The sequence below is a fragment of the Nestor notabilis genome, unplaced genomic scaffold (assembly GCF_000696875.1).
Source record: "Nestor notabilis isolate BGI_N333 unplaced genomic scaffold, ASM69687v1 scaffold24319, whole genome shotgun sequence".
In the NCBI taxonomy this organism is placed as follows: Eukaryota; Metazoa; Chordata; class Aves; order Psittaciformes; family Psittacidae; genus Nestor; species Nestor notabilis.
Window position 1 is genome coordinate 85966 of NW_009945426.1, and position 18514 is coordinate 104479.

At 42.7% G+C, this 18514-nt stretch overlaps 1 protein-coding gene across 1 annotated transcript in view; it reads right to left on the minus strand.

Moving 5' to 3' along the window:
• The window catches only part of CDK15 (cyclin-dependent kinase 15), a 33788-nt gene extending 15724 nt beyond the window's left edge, over positions 1–18064 (minus strand). Inside the window, exons 1-8 of the mRNA XM_010022877.1 lie at positions 17999–18064; positions 17758–17852; positions 17108–17187; positions 13690–13784; positions 12842–12904; positions 10757–10880; positions 10089–10209; positions 4232–4325 (exon numbers count right to left, since the gene is read on the minus strand). Of these exons, the coding sequence (XP_010021179.1) occupies positions 4232–4325; positions 10089–10209; positions 10757–10880; positions 12842–12904; positions 13690–13784; positions 17108–17187; positions 17758–17852; positions 17999–18064 (738 nt within the window). The remainder of the gene's footprint in view (positions 1–4231; positions 4326–10088; positions 10210–10756; positions 10881–12841; positions 12905–13689; positions 13785–17107; positions 17188–17757; positions 17853–17998) is intronic.
• Between the last annotated feature and the right edge of the window lie 450 nt (positions 18065–18514).

Below are 18514 nucleotides of genomic sequence, written 5' to 3' on the forward strand. Positions count from 1 at the left end.
GCTTGTGAGCGGACGAAACCCCCTGCCATTCTGAGGTGAAAAAAGAAAAGGTGGCAGGCAGGTCTACAAGCAGGTGGTAGAAGGCAGTCTAGTGTCTCATCCTGAAGGGTCCAGAGCTTCAGCAGTGTCTTTGGCCTTTACTGTGAATTGTAGGCTTCAGAAGTAGTCCTCACGGAGCAAAGTCTGGGCCAATAAAGCCTACTCCAGCCTCATTTTAGTTGCTGGAATGTGTGAGATCAAGTATATCTGGATTTCTGTGATGGCTGCAGTTGTGGATGTTTAGTGTTACTATTACTACTTACCGCATGCATAGTGCGTTGTGCCTATTGATATGGATGAGTTGTGCTAAAGAGGTAAAGCCACGTATTTCAGAAGAATTCACAGCATGTGGTACAGTATTATAAACCAGTTCTGCTCACTCCAAGCATTCAAAGCTTATCATCCAGACAACCCCCAATATTATCAGATTTCCTTAAGAAACAGTGAAATTGTAGCATGAAAAATGTCAGGGTTTTTTATTTGCTTTCTCTTCTCCAACATTAGATTTGTCTCATATTAGTTACACTTTGCATATGATAGACAATTCCTTTTCCTTAAAATGAAAGCTGAGATATATGATATTGGCCTCACAGAAACTTGTGATAAGATTGCAAGAAAACGGGCATCAGTAAAAAATACATTAAGGAAGGAATAAATATAAAGCCTGGTTGTTGCAATTGTTAAGCATCTGGTAGCTGATTGCTTTTCTCACAGTTGGGAAACAGCTGTGAGGACAATTACAGCTACCTGGAGAAGACAGCCACAAGCAGGGACTTTATTTCACAGCTGGCATATATTAGCATGGTGGTCTGTGGGGTTCAGCCTTGTGAGGATATTGGAAGGTGGCTTGCACTGAGGGTAATTTGACAGCTCTGGATGAGGTTGCATTCTTGCCTGGTGTATGCATCATGTAAACAGGACAGTTCTGCGCAAAGCAAACTCTTGAGCGTGCACAGGAAAGAGAGAGTTGGAATTTGGACCCAAATCCAGAATTTGCTCTCTTTTGCTATCCTGATAGCTTTCTGAGAAGCCACAGCAAAACCTCTAAAGTACTCTGCATTGAAAAGCCAGGTGTGTGTTCTGATGTTCCATCCCTGCATACATCTGGGCCCTCATTCTTCGTGGTTTCTTGTGAGCCACCAGGCATCAGTCCTGAAGGCATCAGAGGGAGCTGGGGAAGTTCACTACATCATAGTAAAATTATAGTCTCCAGCATCAGCTCAGCACTCTGCCTCTCTCTGGTGAAGAATTTAAGAAAATAGTTATTTTTGCATCTTGTACTTTGCTACATGATGTTTTCAACAAATGCTTAAATTTCAACAAATGCTGAGTTGAGGTATGAAACCATTCAGAGCACTAATCACTGAATGTGATATGAATATGGATTTATATTTTCTGAGTCTTTTCTTTACAAAAGATGCTATTCCAACCCATGAATTTGAATCTATTTTTTAATTTCCAAGGTAATGGGATAGGTGATTTTTTTTCCCTTTTCTCTTTTTTCCCCCTAGATCTTTAGTGAGATTCCTTGCCAAATCAGACTATGAGTTATATTTATTTAATTGAAATTAATTATACTCTGGGAATCGCTTTATCTGTTGTGTATCTACCCTAAATCTAGCTGTAACTCTATGGTCCATGCCATTAGACAAAGCAAAACAGTTCCTCTGTACTTGCTACTCTGCCATGCTCCTTCATGCATGCACTTTTAGAGTGAAAGGTCTTGATACAGCTCAGTTCAGCCCACTTTGGAAGAGGCATAGTTGCCACCAGGGATGTATTTATAGTGCCTGTATTTCAGCAAGCACTGTAAATTGGTGTAAATCATTGTCATCTCTCTGCCCCCTAACTGCTTGCTTGTCTTGTGATGAACCACCTAAAGGAATCAACCTACCTGATTTTGCTCAGTTTTGTTGGCAAGTTATAGTTTATGTTTTATGTAGAGAAGCCTTGTAGTCATTCATGTGGCACTTGTCACATGTTTGGCTGAGCCACAGAAGCATGCTGGTGGTATGCTGCAGCCTAATCCAGCCCACATGAGGTCCTCAGCACAATGTTAATCAATAAGATGGGAGTTTGGAATGCAAAACCTATGCCTGATCTCTTGAAATGTGAACAATGAGTCTTAAGTTTGTCAGTTTTGCTTGTTCTCCATGCCATGGCAGAACTGGAGACACTGCAGTTTGTATCCACTTAGGCCATACTTCCATAACTAGCACTGCCAGCCTAAGTTGCAACTTCCTCTTCATCCCCTTCCCATTTGGTTCTGCTCCTATGTCATCCCTCATGAGTACTACTGCTTATGCAGCCAGATAAATGAACTGTATAAATAAACTGTTCTTGTTTAGAATAACCCAGGGAGAAAACCAAGTTACAGGTTTCCCGGTTCATGTAGCCCCACATGTGAGAGGTGACACAGGAGCAGGCATGAGCAGACATGGATAAAGAGGGGGGATAGAGACTGCTTAAGCTGGCAGTTGCTTCTAGAAGAAATAGTGGTGAAATTGCAGTTAGTCAGTCCTGATGATTCAACAGAACAAACACAATTCATAGAAGGGGGATTTTCCAGCCATATATCTCCACGGTGTTTGAACCACCAGTCCTACGTGGGGATAAGCATGCTGGGTGATACAGACTCATGCACACAAATGCAGACAGTCTAAATCAGTGCAGGGTGCCTCTATTATTAGTACATGAAAGGAACTGACTATTAGAAAACAGTAGGAATCCCTATTCTGAACCTCAGAGTCGGCAAAATATCTCAAGTTAGGCATCGAAAGCCTCTAAGGAGCTTTGAAATCTTGGCCGAACACAGAGCCTCATTCCAGGCTGTATAATAACATAAAACCTCTGTGAATGGCACTAATTATTTCATGGCTCTTAAATCTTCCTCATGATTTTTAAATAAGGGGTTTTTTTTTGCCTTCTATAGCACAAATCCTATTAATCATGGTATTAGTTATAATACCAGAGAAATGACGATAGGGCTATAACCCTCCAACTGCAAAACCACAGGAAATGTATCCAGAGATTTCAGAGCAGTAAGTGGAAGGATACCCTTCATTCACTCTCTGGGAAACTCAGCCCTGCACTGGCTTTGAACTCTATTAATTGGCCACGTATAGGGGTTTTTTCCCTCCCTCAATAATTCTGGGTTTTTTTCACTCTCCACAAATGAGAAATTCAGCATTTATTTAAATGGACTGAACTCAAGTCTAAGAACTGGTCCCACCTGTCTGACTTTTATCACATTCTAGCTAAAAGCATGGAGGAAAACCTTTACCAGGCAGGAGTGTTTCTGGGTGAAGGGATTAAGAAAGAAAAATCAGAGTTACAGACTTGAGGCTATGAAGTCCTTTCTCACAACTTTCCAAATTTCAGCTTTCTGTACTTTCCCCTTTGAAAACACATGTTTGGAAAACACTGTATGCAGAAGAGTAACTCCCTAGGAGGACAAGGGAAAGGGCAGACATCTCCAGCAAAACCCAATAGGAATGTATAGGTTGACCTTCCTGTCAAGTCAGTAACAGGGTCAGCAATCAAGGAACATACAGAATCCACTAGTGCACATAACTGTCTTAATTCTACCAAACTGCACTAAGGACATGGCTCTGTGTTTCACTTTCCCTCAGCAGAAAAAAGGGCTTAAGAGGCTCCTGAATCTTTCTGCTCTCACTCACTGCTGCCTTTATAAAGCAATTTCACACTTTCCATTATGCCAAAGCAGTCTCTAGGGCTGCACCATAAACTGGATGATACAAAATGTTCCAAGTTAAGGATTTCTGAAAAACCTCAGGGTTTTGCCATTTTCAAGGTAGTTTAAGAGCAGTATTAGAGCTCCTTTGTGAGAATATGGTGTGCTGTATCCTACAGTAAGTAACGGATTTAACAAGAAGGAATAGAATTTGCAGTACCTGCACACCTTTTATGCCTTCTTCAATTTGATGTCACTTTAATTGGCTTTAAATTTTTGATGAGATGACAAACATCAAAGGAAAGTCATTTGATTTACTCCTGTGTCTGTGAGAAAGTTGCCAAGTATAAAATGGGTTACAAAGTCTGCTATGAACTTGGCAGATTGGACCAAATTATTTCTGCTATTCAGGGGACCTATCTTAGGACTTCAAAATTAAGTAGGGAGCTGGAGCAACAGATTCTTTTTCTCTCCCATTTCAGGGTATATTGTACTCACCTCCCAGATCTTCAGCAGCTGTTCATGAGTCCCAGAAGTTCCTTCAAATATTGGCTGCCCCTGGATCATTTCAACAAATATACAGCCTGCACTCCTGCAAGAAAACCGAGGTATTAATTCATTCACATACATGACAGACATTGTATGATTGTTGGGATGGGCAGGGGAGAGATGAAGAGAGGTAATTGTTGGAGTGGAAATTTAGAAATCTTGATTTGTAAATGCAGAAATCCTGACAGAAGCTGTAAATCCTATACATATTGCAGCTCAAGTCTGAAAAGTACCAGTCTGATGTGTAAGTATTGTATACCCATCTCACGTCATCTAGTGACAGTGTGTGCGTGTGTGAAACAAGGCAGGATATGCAGTGTCTGTGTATATATAAATAAATACAGGCTTCAGTGAAGACTGGTACACCTCTACAGTATGGTGGTAGGCAGGATGTAGCATTATTAAAAACCCTACTGATTGTGTGAATTCAGGAAGGTTTCCTTTGGAAAGGGCCATCTTATACATCTCTCAACACTGTTCTAAGCACTTGCAACTGGCCTGTGCTCAAGTTGTCTGTAGTATTGTTGACCTCATCCAAGTTATACAGATTGAAACACTTGAATTAAAAAGCTGGTAAGTCAAATAGCATGGGAGCAGCCAAAGGTATGTCACATTCCCATCCCTCCACGATTAAAGAAAAAAGTAAAGCAGTCAAAGTTCCATACAAGTCTGTTGCCATCTCCTTTTTCTCATCAGCACCATCCACTAACTCCCCCCACACACCCTTCTCCGATAAGACAAGACAGGTAATATCCCTAGAAAATATACCCACTAAGCACTGTTTTTTTTCCAGCACCAAACAGTTTGTTTCAGGTCTCTTTTAATTCATCCTGTTACAAACCCATCCAAAAAGATGGTTGTGGCAGAAGTCTGTGGAATACTAGTTTGTTCGCATGAGAAAAAGATGCAAAATCAGAGTGGTAACAGTAGGAAAGATAAACAGTGAACTATTGCACACTTTACTGGCTTGAAGAACACATTAGAAGCAGAAAGAACCCAGAGGCACTAACCACTAGAATGGTTTTTCCTTCAGAAGAAATTAGCTTTTCACTGGAAAACTGAAGGCAAGATTTAATTGCATAAAGAACTCGGTGACAACAGCAAGTTAAAGTATTCTTAAGTTTATACCATCCCCCACTCTTCACTTCTGCCAGAGCAAACCAGCCAGCTTAAAATAAAACAATAAACCCTGCAAAAAATGCTTAATTATATTAAGGTGAATTAGTCCTACTGGCAATAATGATGAGATAGTTGCAGTCAGGGTAGACTTACCTTTTGCAAGTATTTCCATATCTTATTGTATAGTTTAAAACTCTGCTCATTTACCTTTTAATCTTTTTTTCCCAAACTTTTTCTAGGTTTCCCATCTATTCACTACGCCCCATCTCAACTGCGTTACCCCTTGCACCTTGTTTTTGTACTACTATAGATGCTTTTCCTACCTGGCTGTGGTCACCTGGAAGCCTGACATGCAAGTCATCTCCAGTATTTTGGCCATCCTTGTGCATCAGGTGATACCAAGCCTGTCTGCAGGTCCGTATCTAATGCTGTTTTCACAAACATCTCAGCTGCACTTTCCCTTGGTTTCCTATATCCTAACCTCCTAACCTTGGGTCTTGTGAGCTTGGCTCCTTGCTCATCTAATGCTCTTACACGATCCAGGCATCATGAAACTTAACCCACAGCTTTTGCGACATAGGGATTTTTTTGTGTCTCATAGCACTACCAGATTACTAGATATTATTTTGGAACCCACAGATTGATTCTACTGAGACCAGTGTCATACCAGCCCTCTGGGGTTTTTTCACAGCTGATGTACATGCCCAAATCGCTCACCCTGTTTTGCAACCACAGGGCTGCTGTAATCCACTGATTCTATTGCACAAGTTTAATTGCATGTGGTCAAAGCAATTTAGGTATTCTGGATTTGTAGAGAGAAGAGAATCAGCCTTGTATGGTTTTGGAGCAAATGATCCTGATGTTCCCCACAGTTTGGGTTCTGATATCCTAGCTAGAAATGGTCTTTAGACTGGCAACAGCAGAAACATTATTTTCCTAGATGTAGCTAGCATTTGCTAAGAGTTACTCATGAGCAGAGTCCAAAAACTCAAATCTAATGAAACAGTGTTTTCACTAATAGGCAAGCTGTGAGTTTGAGGAGAGGAACAACTTGCGGGCTCTTACAAATGCACCTTCTGGTAGAGCTCTCTTTTGTATTCCTGGTTTATTCTCGTTATCTCTGGAAGCCTTTAAACCTCTGTGTCTCTAATAAAGACAAAACTATCAGAACAACCACAACTGCTGGAAAGGAAAGGCTTTTTGTTTCCTGTAGCGAGACTCAGCTGACCAGCTGCCTTTAATGCCTGCTTGATACTGCATTGATTCATCAGTGGCAATTGTGACCATTTCTCTCTCTTGTTTGTTTCCAGATGAAATACACTTTTCTTTTTTAAAAAAAGGCCAGAAGTAGCTAGAACAATTGATGTATGGGCACCTCTCCCTTTCCCAAGGTATTTTCATCTGTCTGTTAAAGTAGGACTATAATGACTTGTGCTAGTCACCATATTAGCCTTTCAGTAGAGGCTTCAACTTTTCTTTGGAGATACAGCATTTACTGTTACTGCTCTGACAGCATTATGAGGATCCTGCTGTTAATGAGCATGATTCAGAAACACTTCTAAATATTTCTAAAGATTTAGACATAGTGTTTTGTTTTTCTCCTTTTCCTTCTTACCCCTCTGATACTAATGTCTGAGGTACTCTTATCCCATCCAGTCTGTAAGTTTCTCAAAGGTCCAACGCAGCTGCCTTGGGAAGGGCTAAGGCAAAGGGAGGGGTCTTTCGGGAAGAGGCCTAGACCTGATGTTTCAGCATGTGCCAGACACACACGTGAACCAAGACAGTGACTGTTAAAGTAATAGGAGAGGTGTAACTGGTTATAGGAACAGTTAGTGAGCAAAACCAGAGCTGGTTCAGACAGCACGGTTGCATCTGCCTGCAATCCCTGAGGCAGGTTTGAACACTGCACTTACTCCTCAGCCTGAAGTGCTGTATTACATAGTGGAGAGACAGTTTCATCGGGATTAAGACCTAAGATATCTCTGCAGTATTCCAGAGTTCCCTTTCCACAGTTTTTCTGGCATTGGGAGATTGCAATTACATATTTAACCAGAAATATATCCTTTCTTGTGTTCCTCACCAAGCGTGGTCTGTACAGTAGAGCCTTTAGCCTGTATATCCCTGGTTGGTGTGGTGGGACAATGTGAACCAGGCTGGGGAGAAGGCTGTAGTGGGCTTGCAGATCCACATTAAATGACTGTGCAGGAACTTCTATTGTACATGAATCTACCTGGGAAGATTCCTGTGATTATTGATTTGGTTTTTTTTTTTTTAATGGAAGATCATACAAGGAAAGCCTGACTGAAAAGAAGACAGGATTTAAGGCTCTCATGATGTTAGCAGCTACTAGTGCAGCACATGCATAAAGCACTTGGTGTTTAAAAGAAAACACAAAGAAGTCTTTCTGATATGCAGTGTAATCTCCCTGTAACATTATGAAATGTTAGTCTCCTTGAAATCCTTTAATTGAATATTCTAAAGTCCTGAAGAGATAGTGAGGGAGAAAGAGAGTAAAAAAAGATACAGAGAGATTAAAGCAGCTTTTCTAGTTAGGCCAAGAGCGAGTGAGTCTCCTTCTACATCTCTTTCTTCATCTATTCAAGGCCTCATTCACTTCCCATGTGCCTCCCACTGACAGTATTGCTGCTCAAGCACACTATGCATGAATTGCCATAATATTTTATTTTGTTAAAATTGGTTTCTTTAAACCATGGCTTTAACATCCACGGTCTCATGCCATTACCAAGGGCATTCTGACCTGCCTTTATGTAAATTGTAGCATCCAAAAGACATAGGGCTTTTTTTTTTCCTTTCTTCCCAATAGACAAGTAACATCTGTGTGAATTCACATTATTTCCTAATAGACAAAAATTGAACTTAAATGCAGTGTACATCAGGATAATAAATGACTCTTGTTAGAGGAAGTTACTGAATAGAGCTCACTGAAGTATTCTCTATTCTCTCAGCGTGACATCTTTCTTTAGGGAAAACACTTTGAATGTTGTTATTATAAGGAGGCGTTATATACAATGGTGCCTTTAGTGTGAATGTAGTTCAGTGGGACTGAAAGTACTGTGCTGTTATTGCTGGTCAGAGTACTGGATGGGATCTTTGTATACCGCTCTTACATTGCTATTTGTTACACTAGAGCAGAGTTACATGTTGGTTTTGCACAGGCAGAAATGCCAGGCTTTCTGTACATAGTCAGGGCTTTGGACAGGGGTCAACTTTCAGGAAAAAAACCCCAACAGGCTTACACCAGCATCTGTCTAATACAAACCCTCCAATCTGTGATGCAGGCATGTTCTTTAAACTCTGCAGACACTCCTGAGAGACTGTCTGGAGGGGAGAGGTGACAGGTAGTGGGGAAGAGAAGACAGGACTATTTAGACTGGCTTAGCAGCTGGAAGCCATTAGAATTTAGCAAGGTTTTCCTCCTTGGAGAAATCTTAGAGCAATTAAATTAGCACCAGGCCCAGGGAAGTGAACAAACTAAAAACTCCTGTTTCCCTGAACTGCCCTCTGGACTTAGGCCATCAGAACCTCCAGTAAGCTGCAGGTCTCTGAGGGGAACACAGCCTGAGAGGACCTGGAGCTTTGCTGTTTGTAAGCTTACCCAGCCTTCTTCTCGCACATTCTTAGGCCTGCTCTGCTCCCACCCTTTCCCAGCCTTTGACTCTGCAGAGCAGTTAAGAAAAGTCCCAGTGTGACAGGCACAGATGGAAAATTAACTGGTCTGAAGAAAGGGTGAAGCAGGAATACTATGTACAGATGTAAAATTGCACAGAAAATGGGTGGTCTCCTGCACCTTCATGAGCTTCCTGTTTTCTGTGTGTAAGTCAGGACTATATTGCTGGAAGCAGGCTCAGGCTGGTGCAGAAGTGAGCCAGAAGGTGGATTAACCCTAGGGCCCAGCTAACCACCCAGACCAGCCCAAAAGGACCACTGTGACCCCTGTGAAGTCCTCATCCTCCCCTGTGTTCTGTCTGCTCTCAGAGACCCCTCTCCGTTCAGCTCTGCAAACATGCAGCTTGTTTCCTGTGTTTCCCAGGCTCATTAAGATTTTGGGATACAGCTCGTAAGGTGACAAGGCTTTAACAGAACACAGCCCTTCTCCTGTATGAAATGCAGAGCGCATCTGAGACATGTTCTTAGAGAAGAAGGACAAAGTATCATAGAAATAATGAAAATCTCAGATACCTTTCTATCTCCAGACCCATTCAGAAAGCCTTTAATGTCACTTTTTTTGGTTGTTTTTTTTTCTTTACCAAGGCCAGAGTCATTGCTGGGGCACTTGTGGATCCATTGTTTCTTCGCAAAGCCATTGCTGTAGAGAGCTACCACTGACTGAGCCAACCATATAGAGATACAAACACGAAGTGCATTAAGCAAAGGTGTTTTGTTGCAAAACCTGAAGTTGCTTCATAGATGTTACCAAATTAGATGTGCATAGCTCATAAATATTATCAGATGATGTTTATATAAATCCATGGCTGGGATGTAATGACATCATTCCCAAAAGCTTCTATGAACGCAGCAGTGTAAAACTCTCCGCTGCTCACATGTTTTAACAGGTGTTAATTCCTCTAATTACAACTGCATCAACTGTAACTTGGTTGACTTAATTTAATTCAGATAAAGAGGATTTATCCCAAGGGACCCCAGATTCTTTAAAATTGGTCAGTACCAGATATCTAGATCAGAAGAATAATCTGTAGCTCCAAGTAACACATCAGGAGGACGGTACCAGAGTGCTGCCACTTCAGAGGAGTATGTCTGTCTGGGGATGGACTTGGCACGAGCAAGGCCTGCAAAGACATAGAAGAAGACTGCTCTGTTAGGACAGTCCTGTACAACACATAGATGATAATAATTCAAAACAGGACATTATTTTCTCTTGGATCTTTAAATACAAGCAATCCCAATGCAGTTTACAGAGAAAGTGTGTCTGAAATACACCTCTGGGGCAAATCAGATCAAGCAGTATGTTGTGTTTTACAGAGCTTTACCACTTGTGACTAAAGCAGCCATCCCAAACCAATGCCAAGAGAGCCTTTTGGTTCAGCACATTGCTGTGGACTGTACATGTTACCTTATTTTCTGAACAGAGAGGGGTTGATTCTCAGTTCTCTTGAAACAGTTTTATGTGGCAGTAATTGCTCTGGCTTAAATGAGGTTACTCCCTGCACCTATCAGAATAAATGCAAGAAAGGCTGGACTGACCACAGAAATAGTTTCCTGGGGTTTAGTAAGAGGTTATACTTTTGTGCCTAATTGTCTGCGGATACAGATCTGTATGCATGCTAAAGCTTTGGTCTGAGCAGATATATTAGCAGTATCCAAACTGTGACTCACCGAAGTCTGCTAATTTGAGCTCACCAAGGCAACTGATGAGCAAGTTCTGGGGTTTCAGATCACGGTGAAGAATGTGTTGTTGGTGGATGTAAGCCAGGCCACGCAAAAGCTGGAACATGAAAAGCTAGGAAAAGCCAACAAAAAACTGAAATGATTTGGTGTGACTTTGCATTGATACATTAACTCTGAACTTCAGGAGAACTCCTGGAACAAAGCAGAGACAAAGCAAGTAAGAAACCAGTGAAAATCCCCCATATAAGTCGAGCTGGCTGAGAAGGGAAAACTGCAGTGGGTATGGCTGCCCTGCAGCTTTCTGAGGTTTTCAGAGTGTAGTATTTGGCCAGGAGGGCAGTTATGATGCAGTCCCTAAGTGCGCATTTAGGAAATACAGCTTTTCTTTAGAAATGGACTATTGATTGCAGGAGCAATCTCGGCTTTCGGAACAGGAGATACTCTGATTTCCGTGTTCAGGACAAACACATAGAGCCGAGCACAACGAGGGTTTGAAGAGCTGGGAAGTTTTGCCCACCTGAGCCCACAGGCAGCAGCAGAGGGAGTGCTGCAGCCGCGGCACACACCACCTCTGCCCAGGGTAAGCTGGACCAGGGAACAGACCTACTTGGCAGTGTAAGCTGTTACCTTCAGGCAGGGAGAAAACACAAGGACCTAATTTGAACAGATGTAGCAAATAAGATATGATGAATGAAGCAAGCAAGCAGAAGAACAAGCAAGAAATAAATATGCACCTCCCACTACCATGGCAGTGTCAATAAGCCTGGGGTAAAATAAGACGAGCTGAAACAGTGTATGCAGTTGGACAGCGGACGGAAACAAAACACAGCAAAAGTAATTAGACTTTACTGGAGTAAAGATATTTTGCACCAGAAGTTTAATCTGAAGAGAAGGAAAAACAGTGACACCCATAGGTCATTTTTGTACCAGAAAAGCCTCTGTAATATTCTGCATACTTGCACCATACTCAATAAGATTCACTCAGAGAAAAAACAAACAACATTTGCCAGCAAAAATGAAGCAAGCCAGTTGACCTTCCTAAAGGAGCAGTAAATAATTTGGCAGTTCAATTCCAGATTTCAGACAGGAAAGCAGAGCAGCTGGCTAGTATTTACTCACAGAAATGCCCATGAGTACATGTTACAGCCATGTACCCCATGTGCTTTACAAGTCCGTCTGGTAGCAAAACCCTTGAGATCTGTGCCAAAACTACAACACTGCATCTTGGACATATCTGAGCTTTAAGGATGTTTAAAATCAGAGGCCCCAAGAAACTTCATTAGGATTGGTGTTGCTTAACAACTATCTGGAAACAGATGTGAACAAGGTGGCAACATTTGAAGATGACAGAAGTATTTAGATTAGCTGTGATAAGAAGTGACAGTGAGGAACTTCAGAGAGATCTGACAAAGTCAGATGAATAGGCAGTTTGATGAGATACAAAGTTATTGTTGACAGCTGTAAGATAAATTAACTGAAGCTGCTCAGGAAAAGGACCCAGGCATTCACCGAGGACATCTGCACTGAAACCTCAAGTCAGTGTGCAGTAACAATCCTGGAAGTTAATTGAATGTGAACACGCATACAAAAGAGAGTAGGAGACTATTATAACATCAGTCTATAAAGTAAGGGTATATCTTCAGCTGTGCTCAGGTCCAGGCAACCAATTACAAAAAGCTGTGGTAGAAACAAAAGGGATTTACATGTAAATATGAAGATAGTTCCAGATGAGGAGAGAGATTTGAGAGGTTTTAAGTAGAGATGAATAATGTATTCTAATGGTAAGAGGAAATAAATTTGGGTACAGGCAGATTTCCTTGCCACAAGATGTCATTGTTCACAAAATCTGGATGTCCTTTTGCAGGCTCAGAAAATGTGAGGGGGGACTAACCGAAAAAAGGCTTTGGAGATTGAGAGGGAGGTTGTTAAATCTTTATCAAAGGCAGCTTTTCTCTAAAGTTTCTGTCATCTATGGAACAAATAAATATTAGTAAGCAATTTACAGTGACTATACACAGTGGAAAATAACATTTCCTCATGCTTCAAGGGTTACGAGTCTTCAAAGGAACTCACCATAACATTGCATGAATGAAGTCCTCCAGGATGCTGGCCCATGTACTCTGCTAGGTCTGTGTGCTAAATAGAAGAGGAAAACTTGAGGCAAAGCTGCTTGTGTAAAATGCTTCTACCAATAATGCCTCTTCTGTAAATGGAAAATATATGCAACCACTACAAATACCTCTCTTTCAGAACATCTCGGTGAACATCTGATACAGCACACAAGGATGTGCTTGAGTGCTGGGTCAAATCAGAGACCTGGTTGGCCCGTTATCTCATGCTAGCAGTTTGTAACCTGAAGCTAACAGTTAAGAGGATTCATGCTTGTGCCAGAATTAATCATAAAGCTGCAGGAAGAAGACATAACCTATGTATTTTCCTTATGATTTGGTTGACAGCTATCAGCAAAAGCAACAGAAGTAGCAAGACTCATGCAGAGAACTTTTTTTAGTAGCATCCTGCTCTCCCCATGAGAGCAACCCACAGCTGGGTCATGGTGAGCTACTGGGCTCAGTGCCAAATCTGACCCTAACTGGGATGTGAGCTTGTATCGTTATTTCCTATCCTTACTGTGGCTCAAGAACAGTAGTTTTATTGTGTTGTCAAGGCAGAAACAGAGGTAAATATGTCTGCCACCCTAGTGGAGACAAGGTGTGGAATCATTTTGCATACAGCTGTCGCATATACAGAAAGAAAAGAGTAAGGCTGTGTCGCTGGAAAGCAGGAGATCAAGAAGGAAAATCAATCATTGCACTAAAGGATTAAAATTCGTCTCTTTGTAGATGTCTCATAATGCAGTAAATTCATTATGCAGCCACTTCCCAGTACTAGCTCCACAGGAAGCTAGAAAAACATCAACTTACCATGTACTCAAAGACAAATGTTAGTGTCTCCTTGGACTGGATAATGTCATGAAGCAGTACGACATTGGCATGTTTTAAATGCTTGAGAAGAGAAGCTGGGAAAACACAAAAGGAAGATCAATTTAACCACTGCTGCTGGAAATGGAAGGAGAAGGTGCACACAGCAACGCAGTGAGAATAAAAAACTGGGAGAAATAGTCCAGAATTGGCAGCTCTGTAAGAAGCAGCAACTACTGCATCTGGAGGAGGATGGAACAGCTCCTTAGAGAAGCATCAGTGCTCCAGGCTTGGCAGGAATCCGTCCTTCCCTCAGAGGTGGATCCTGCTCTGTCAGAAATAGCAGCTCACAGTTAGTCACAGCTGTCAGCTTCTCAGCTGAGGAGAAGGAATTTCTTCAAGGCAAATGCCAAGAGGATGGCTCTGGGAGCTCCCAGAGCCAGAATGCAGTAGCCTCCAGCCTGTCATTGAGCTTCTCATCCTTTTTCCATCTGCCTCCTGGCACATGCCCTCAGCTGGGCCCTTGGGAGACTTCTGGGGAAAGCTGAGTTTCTATCAGTTTCCAGCTTCACAATATCAGGGTGTAAAAATCTGGCAAAAGAAATGACTGTAGATGCTAAGCTGAATTCTGAATTTAGCACTGTGCTTTTAGCTTGGAGAAAGCATATTGGTTACTTTCTCCCGTTTAAAACTCAAAGAGCACAGATGATGAAGTTACTGAGTGAACAGTAACTTGTTTGTATTTATACAACTTCTGCACACTTCTTTTCTTTCATGTTAACCATCTAAAAGCATCACTGCAACTATGTGGCCATGGTCCTTACCTGCTGACATGCCTTTGCCAAGCCTCAGCACATCTAGGGTGTGGTGATGGAAGGGGCAGCACATGGAAGAGTCTCCGCCTTCATGTAGGCCACAAAGCACTGACTGATGCCAAGAAGAAAGCTACAGCCTTCTGAACCTTTCAGCCTTGTGTTAGGTTTCTCATGACAGCACAGGCTCCAGCTGACACTCTTATGAAGGCAGCTTCTCAGCAGTCTCAAACATAGTCTTTATGGGGGGAGAGCATTTACAGCTTCATTATTTACTACCTTAGGTTTGAGACAATTGTTGCCATAGCTCTGCACAGAGGAGACATGTGGGGAAGGGGTGGAACTGGCATCATTCTGCCTTTAGATCCCTGGCACTGCTGAAGAATCCAACCCGGCTGTTACACCAAAACTGTGCACAGACAGAAGCCCCAAAGCTCAGCAAAAACAGGAGTCCCTGACTGCACATTTCAGCTTCTGACGTAGTAGAATAGCCAAATAGCCTCAGAGCTGCTCCAGACTCACGTTTCCCTGCTGATTAAAACCAAATTAGTTTACAGTCAGACCATTCAGTGCTACAAATTTCATTCAGATAAGGCATGGGCATCCAATCTCATTTCTGCTGAATTAGCAAAGCACACAATACAGAGCTTGGGCTGGCTGTGGGAGGCCAAATGTGGTTTGGTCCTGCATAAAAGCTGCTTTTTGTTTTTCAAACAATCTGCAGAAGATATTTAAAGAGTTTCATGCTGGCAAAGCAAATTTATACTGGATTAGCACTTTGCCTTCTGTGACCATAACAATTTCACCTGGTTCTAAAAGCCCTACAGCCAGATATACTGTATTCCACAGCTGTGGCCTAAGCATATGTCAGTACTGAGACTGCTGAGCAGCAAGGGATGCCTGATTCAGCATAACAGCTGGAAACAGGATAGATTGCAAATTAGTTCTTGCACTGAGCTTGGTGCTGCTGCAGCTAAACTGCCTCTAGTACTGATGCTAGTCCATTTAGCTACCACCAGTATGTTTCCAGTGCACAGCAGTATGAACATTAAACACACTCTGCATTGCATCTAATTGCTTATGAACCCATAAAGATACTCTGTCTAGATCCCATCTGCCGCAGAAAAGGGCTGCTAACCTGGCTCTGCAATACCTCAAAACCCCCATCTGACCAGAGCTGTTGCTCAGAGGAGCAGCCCAGACAGTTCACAGTAAAATGAATCAGGCCTCTGGGAACTGCTCCTCACTTGGTTGCTTCCACAACCCCCTGCTGGGGTGTCAGGTGCTACAGCCAGAACTGAGCTTTAAAGGCATTTTGTCTCTGTGGGGCTTCCTGGGGTGAAGCTGCTTTTTGTCAGAGGAGTACCATTCCTCCAGGGTAGCAGAGAATGCACCACATTAATAAATCTTGTGCTTTGTTTGCCCTACTGACTTACATTGTAAATTTGAGGTGTCAGATGCTGCAAAGCTCAGCAGTACACAAAAGATCTACTTAAAGTAGACCTTTCATAGGATCACCCTTGTTTTCTCCCATAATGAATGAAGTTAAGGCGCTCAGCCTGTCCAGTTGAGCATGTTAAAGGGGTGCTGATCTTTAGAGTATCATTAGTTCTATGTAGATAAAGCTTTTAAGGCTTATTTTACTGGTGGACTGTGTAAATGCAGAGCAAAAGCACCACAGCAAATGAGTGTATAGGAAACTGTAACACAAGCCATTCTGTAAATAGGTGTATTTAGGTATCTCTCTGCTTTCCCAGAATTGGACTAAGGACTTTGTAAACTTTCTTATCTTAATTATACTGTTATAAACCTGGAGTGTGTCCACTGACCTTTCTCGTTATTCTGAGCTGACTTGTATGAGAGTCCTTCTGTACTAGGGCTCCTCTGTGAAAGCTGGCACATCTGGCCCTGGACTCTCTATCCCATCCCTAGTTTTGAATTGCAGTAAGATGTAAAAACCAAAATACATGTGACATCTTACATTGATGGCTCTCACTAACACCAGACACCAGACACCAGACTGGCACAAAGGTTGCATATTTCTGTGTAAGGAAGAAATCAGATTATGATACTCCTGGGATTGTAGAGCAGACAAAAATAGAAGCCTTAATCAACCAGGCAGTTTATAAACTTGGTCTGTGGGGACATGTAAATCCACTAAGCCAAAATCAAGCACTTAAAAGCATTTCTTTCTCAGAGAAATTGAGAGAGCTGCAGACATTTTGCCAGTGCTCTACGAAGTCGACGGATAGAAATAAGTTCTCATGCAGCTGAAATGATAGCTGTTATTAAACACCAGTTTTATTGAAAGCATTTCTCTTCAGACTAGGATCTGTGATGGTTCAGGTATCAGCCAGATTGTTTGTGGTAAGAGCAAGCAGAGACCCTGGTGCAAAGGGCACTTCCAGTCCACAGCTGCCCAATGCAACAGCGGCAAAACCTGCCGTGCAGTGCTAATGTATGGATGCGGGAGTGAGAAAGCAACTATGGAGCAGGCAGAAGGTGTAAGAAGGCCCCTACACTGCTAGAAAGGTCATGCTCCGGCTGCAGCTGGCACAGTGATGCCCCTTGCTCTTCACCTGTTTTTGAAGCACCTCTTTCTGCCTTACCTTCCCGAATGGCTGTAAAGGGCATTCCCTCCGCTGCCTCCAGCCGGATCACTTTCAGCACCACCAACTGCCCGGTGATCCTGTCAGGTCAGAGTGGTGCTTGGCATGACAACGTTAACAGTCTCCCAGGGTGCTCCACACTTACCCAAGCAAAATTTCTAGGGCTCACTCTCCCACCCAGGCCATGCTCAGAAGGGAATTACAAACCACCTCCATCTTGTCCTCATTAGCAGTGGAACGGGAGCCAGCCTGCCCGGCTAGAGTAGCACCGTTCTGCTGACTGGGTATTGTTAGAGCATGGCTTTGGGCAGTGTTCCCACTCTGCCCTCTCACAGTTTTCCTGCCCCTGCATGATGGCAGCATGGCCTTATCCCAGTTTTTCTGTCATGCAGGAGTCCCTTATTTAAAGGAAAACCCTTGCTCCCCAGCTAGTGCAGCCAGACAATTTTCTAGCATGTTGCTGCAGAGCAAAATGTCTTTGTGGAGCCTCAACAGCTATAGTGGAGGAGTACCCAGAGAAATTCAGATGGAGCTTTGTGAATATCCTGGTTAAAGGCAAAGCTGGACTTTCAATTTGCCTTTATCTACCATAATAGGTATTTTCAGCAGGCACTGGGAAGGCAATAATGGCACCAGTGGTCCTTACTTACCTGCTGATCCCTTTGTACACAGTTGCACAGGATCCTTCACATAGCTTCTCTAGATGTACATAGGATGTGGCAGCTCCAAAGGGCATGCCTGGTCTCTGCTTCACAAAGAAATTGGTATGTGTTTTAGACTGCTGGGTAGAACATGGAGCTACTAGCATGTCATTCAGTAATGAAATCCATAGCTGGAGTAATCATAGGGTGAAATATCTCCTGTCTGGCTCTATGCATGCTGTGCACTCACCCATTTGAAGCTCTCCACAACATCCTGCTCCTGGAAAGGACCAGTGTAACTCCAAGGCCTCCGCATCCTGGACCTCCAACTCCGGAGGGTATGGAGCTGCCGGGGCTGCAGGGAGGGTAGAGGAAGGGGCATGCTGGTTACATCCGACACCCGGTATAGGAAAAGGAGGCAAACTGCACCACCGGCAACCCACCGTGTTACTGATGCGAGTGTTTCCTTTGTCCTTGACTGCACTGGCATTGAGCACCGCACAGCATTTTCATCCCCCTCCCCACCAGATTCCAGTGCAGTTTCTCAGCTCCGTTTTTAAGGGAAACAACTATGTGTATGTTTCTGTCTTGGTACATGGTAGTGCTCACTCTGAGAACAAAGATAAAACTGCCTTAACTGCAGAGGACACTTACACCAGTAACATTCTAAATGCATGTTATTCTCTCTTACCCTTGATTTATTCATCTCTAGATAGCAATCTGTTAGGGCACAGACTAAAAACCAAATGCAGGAGTGAAATTTCAG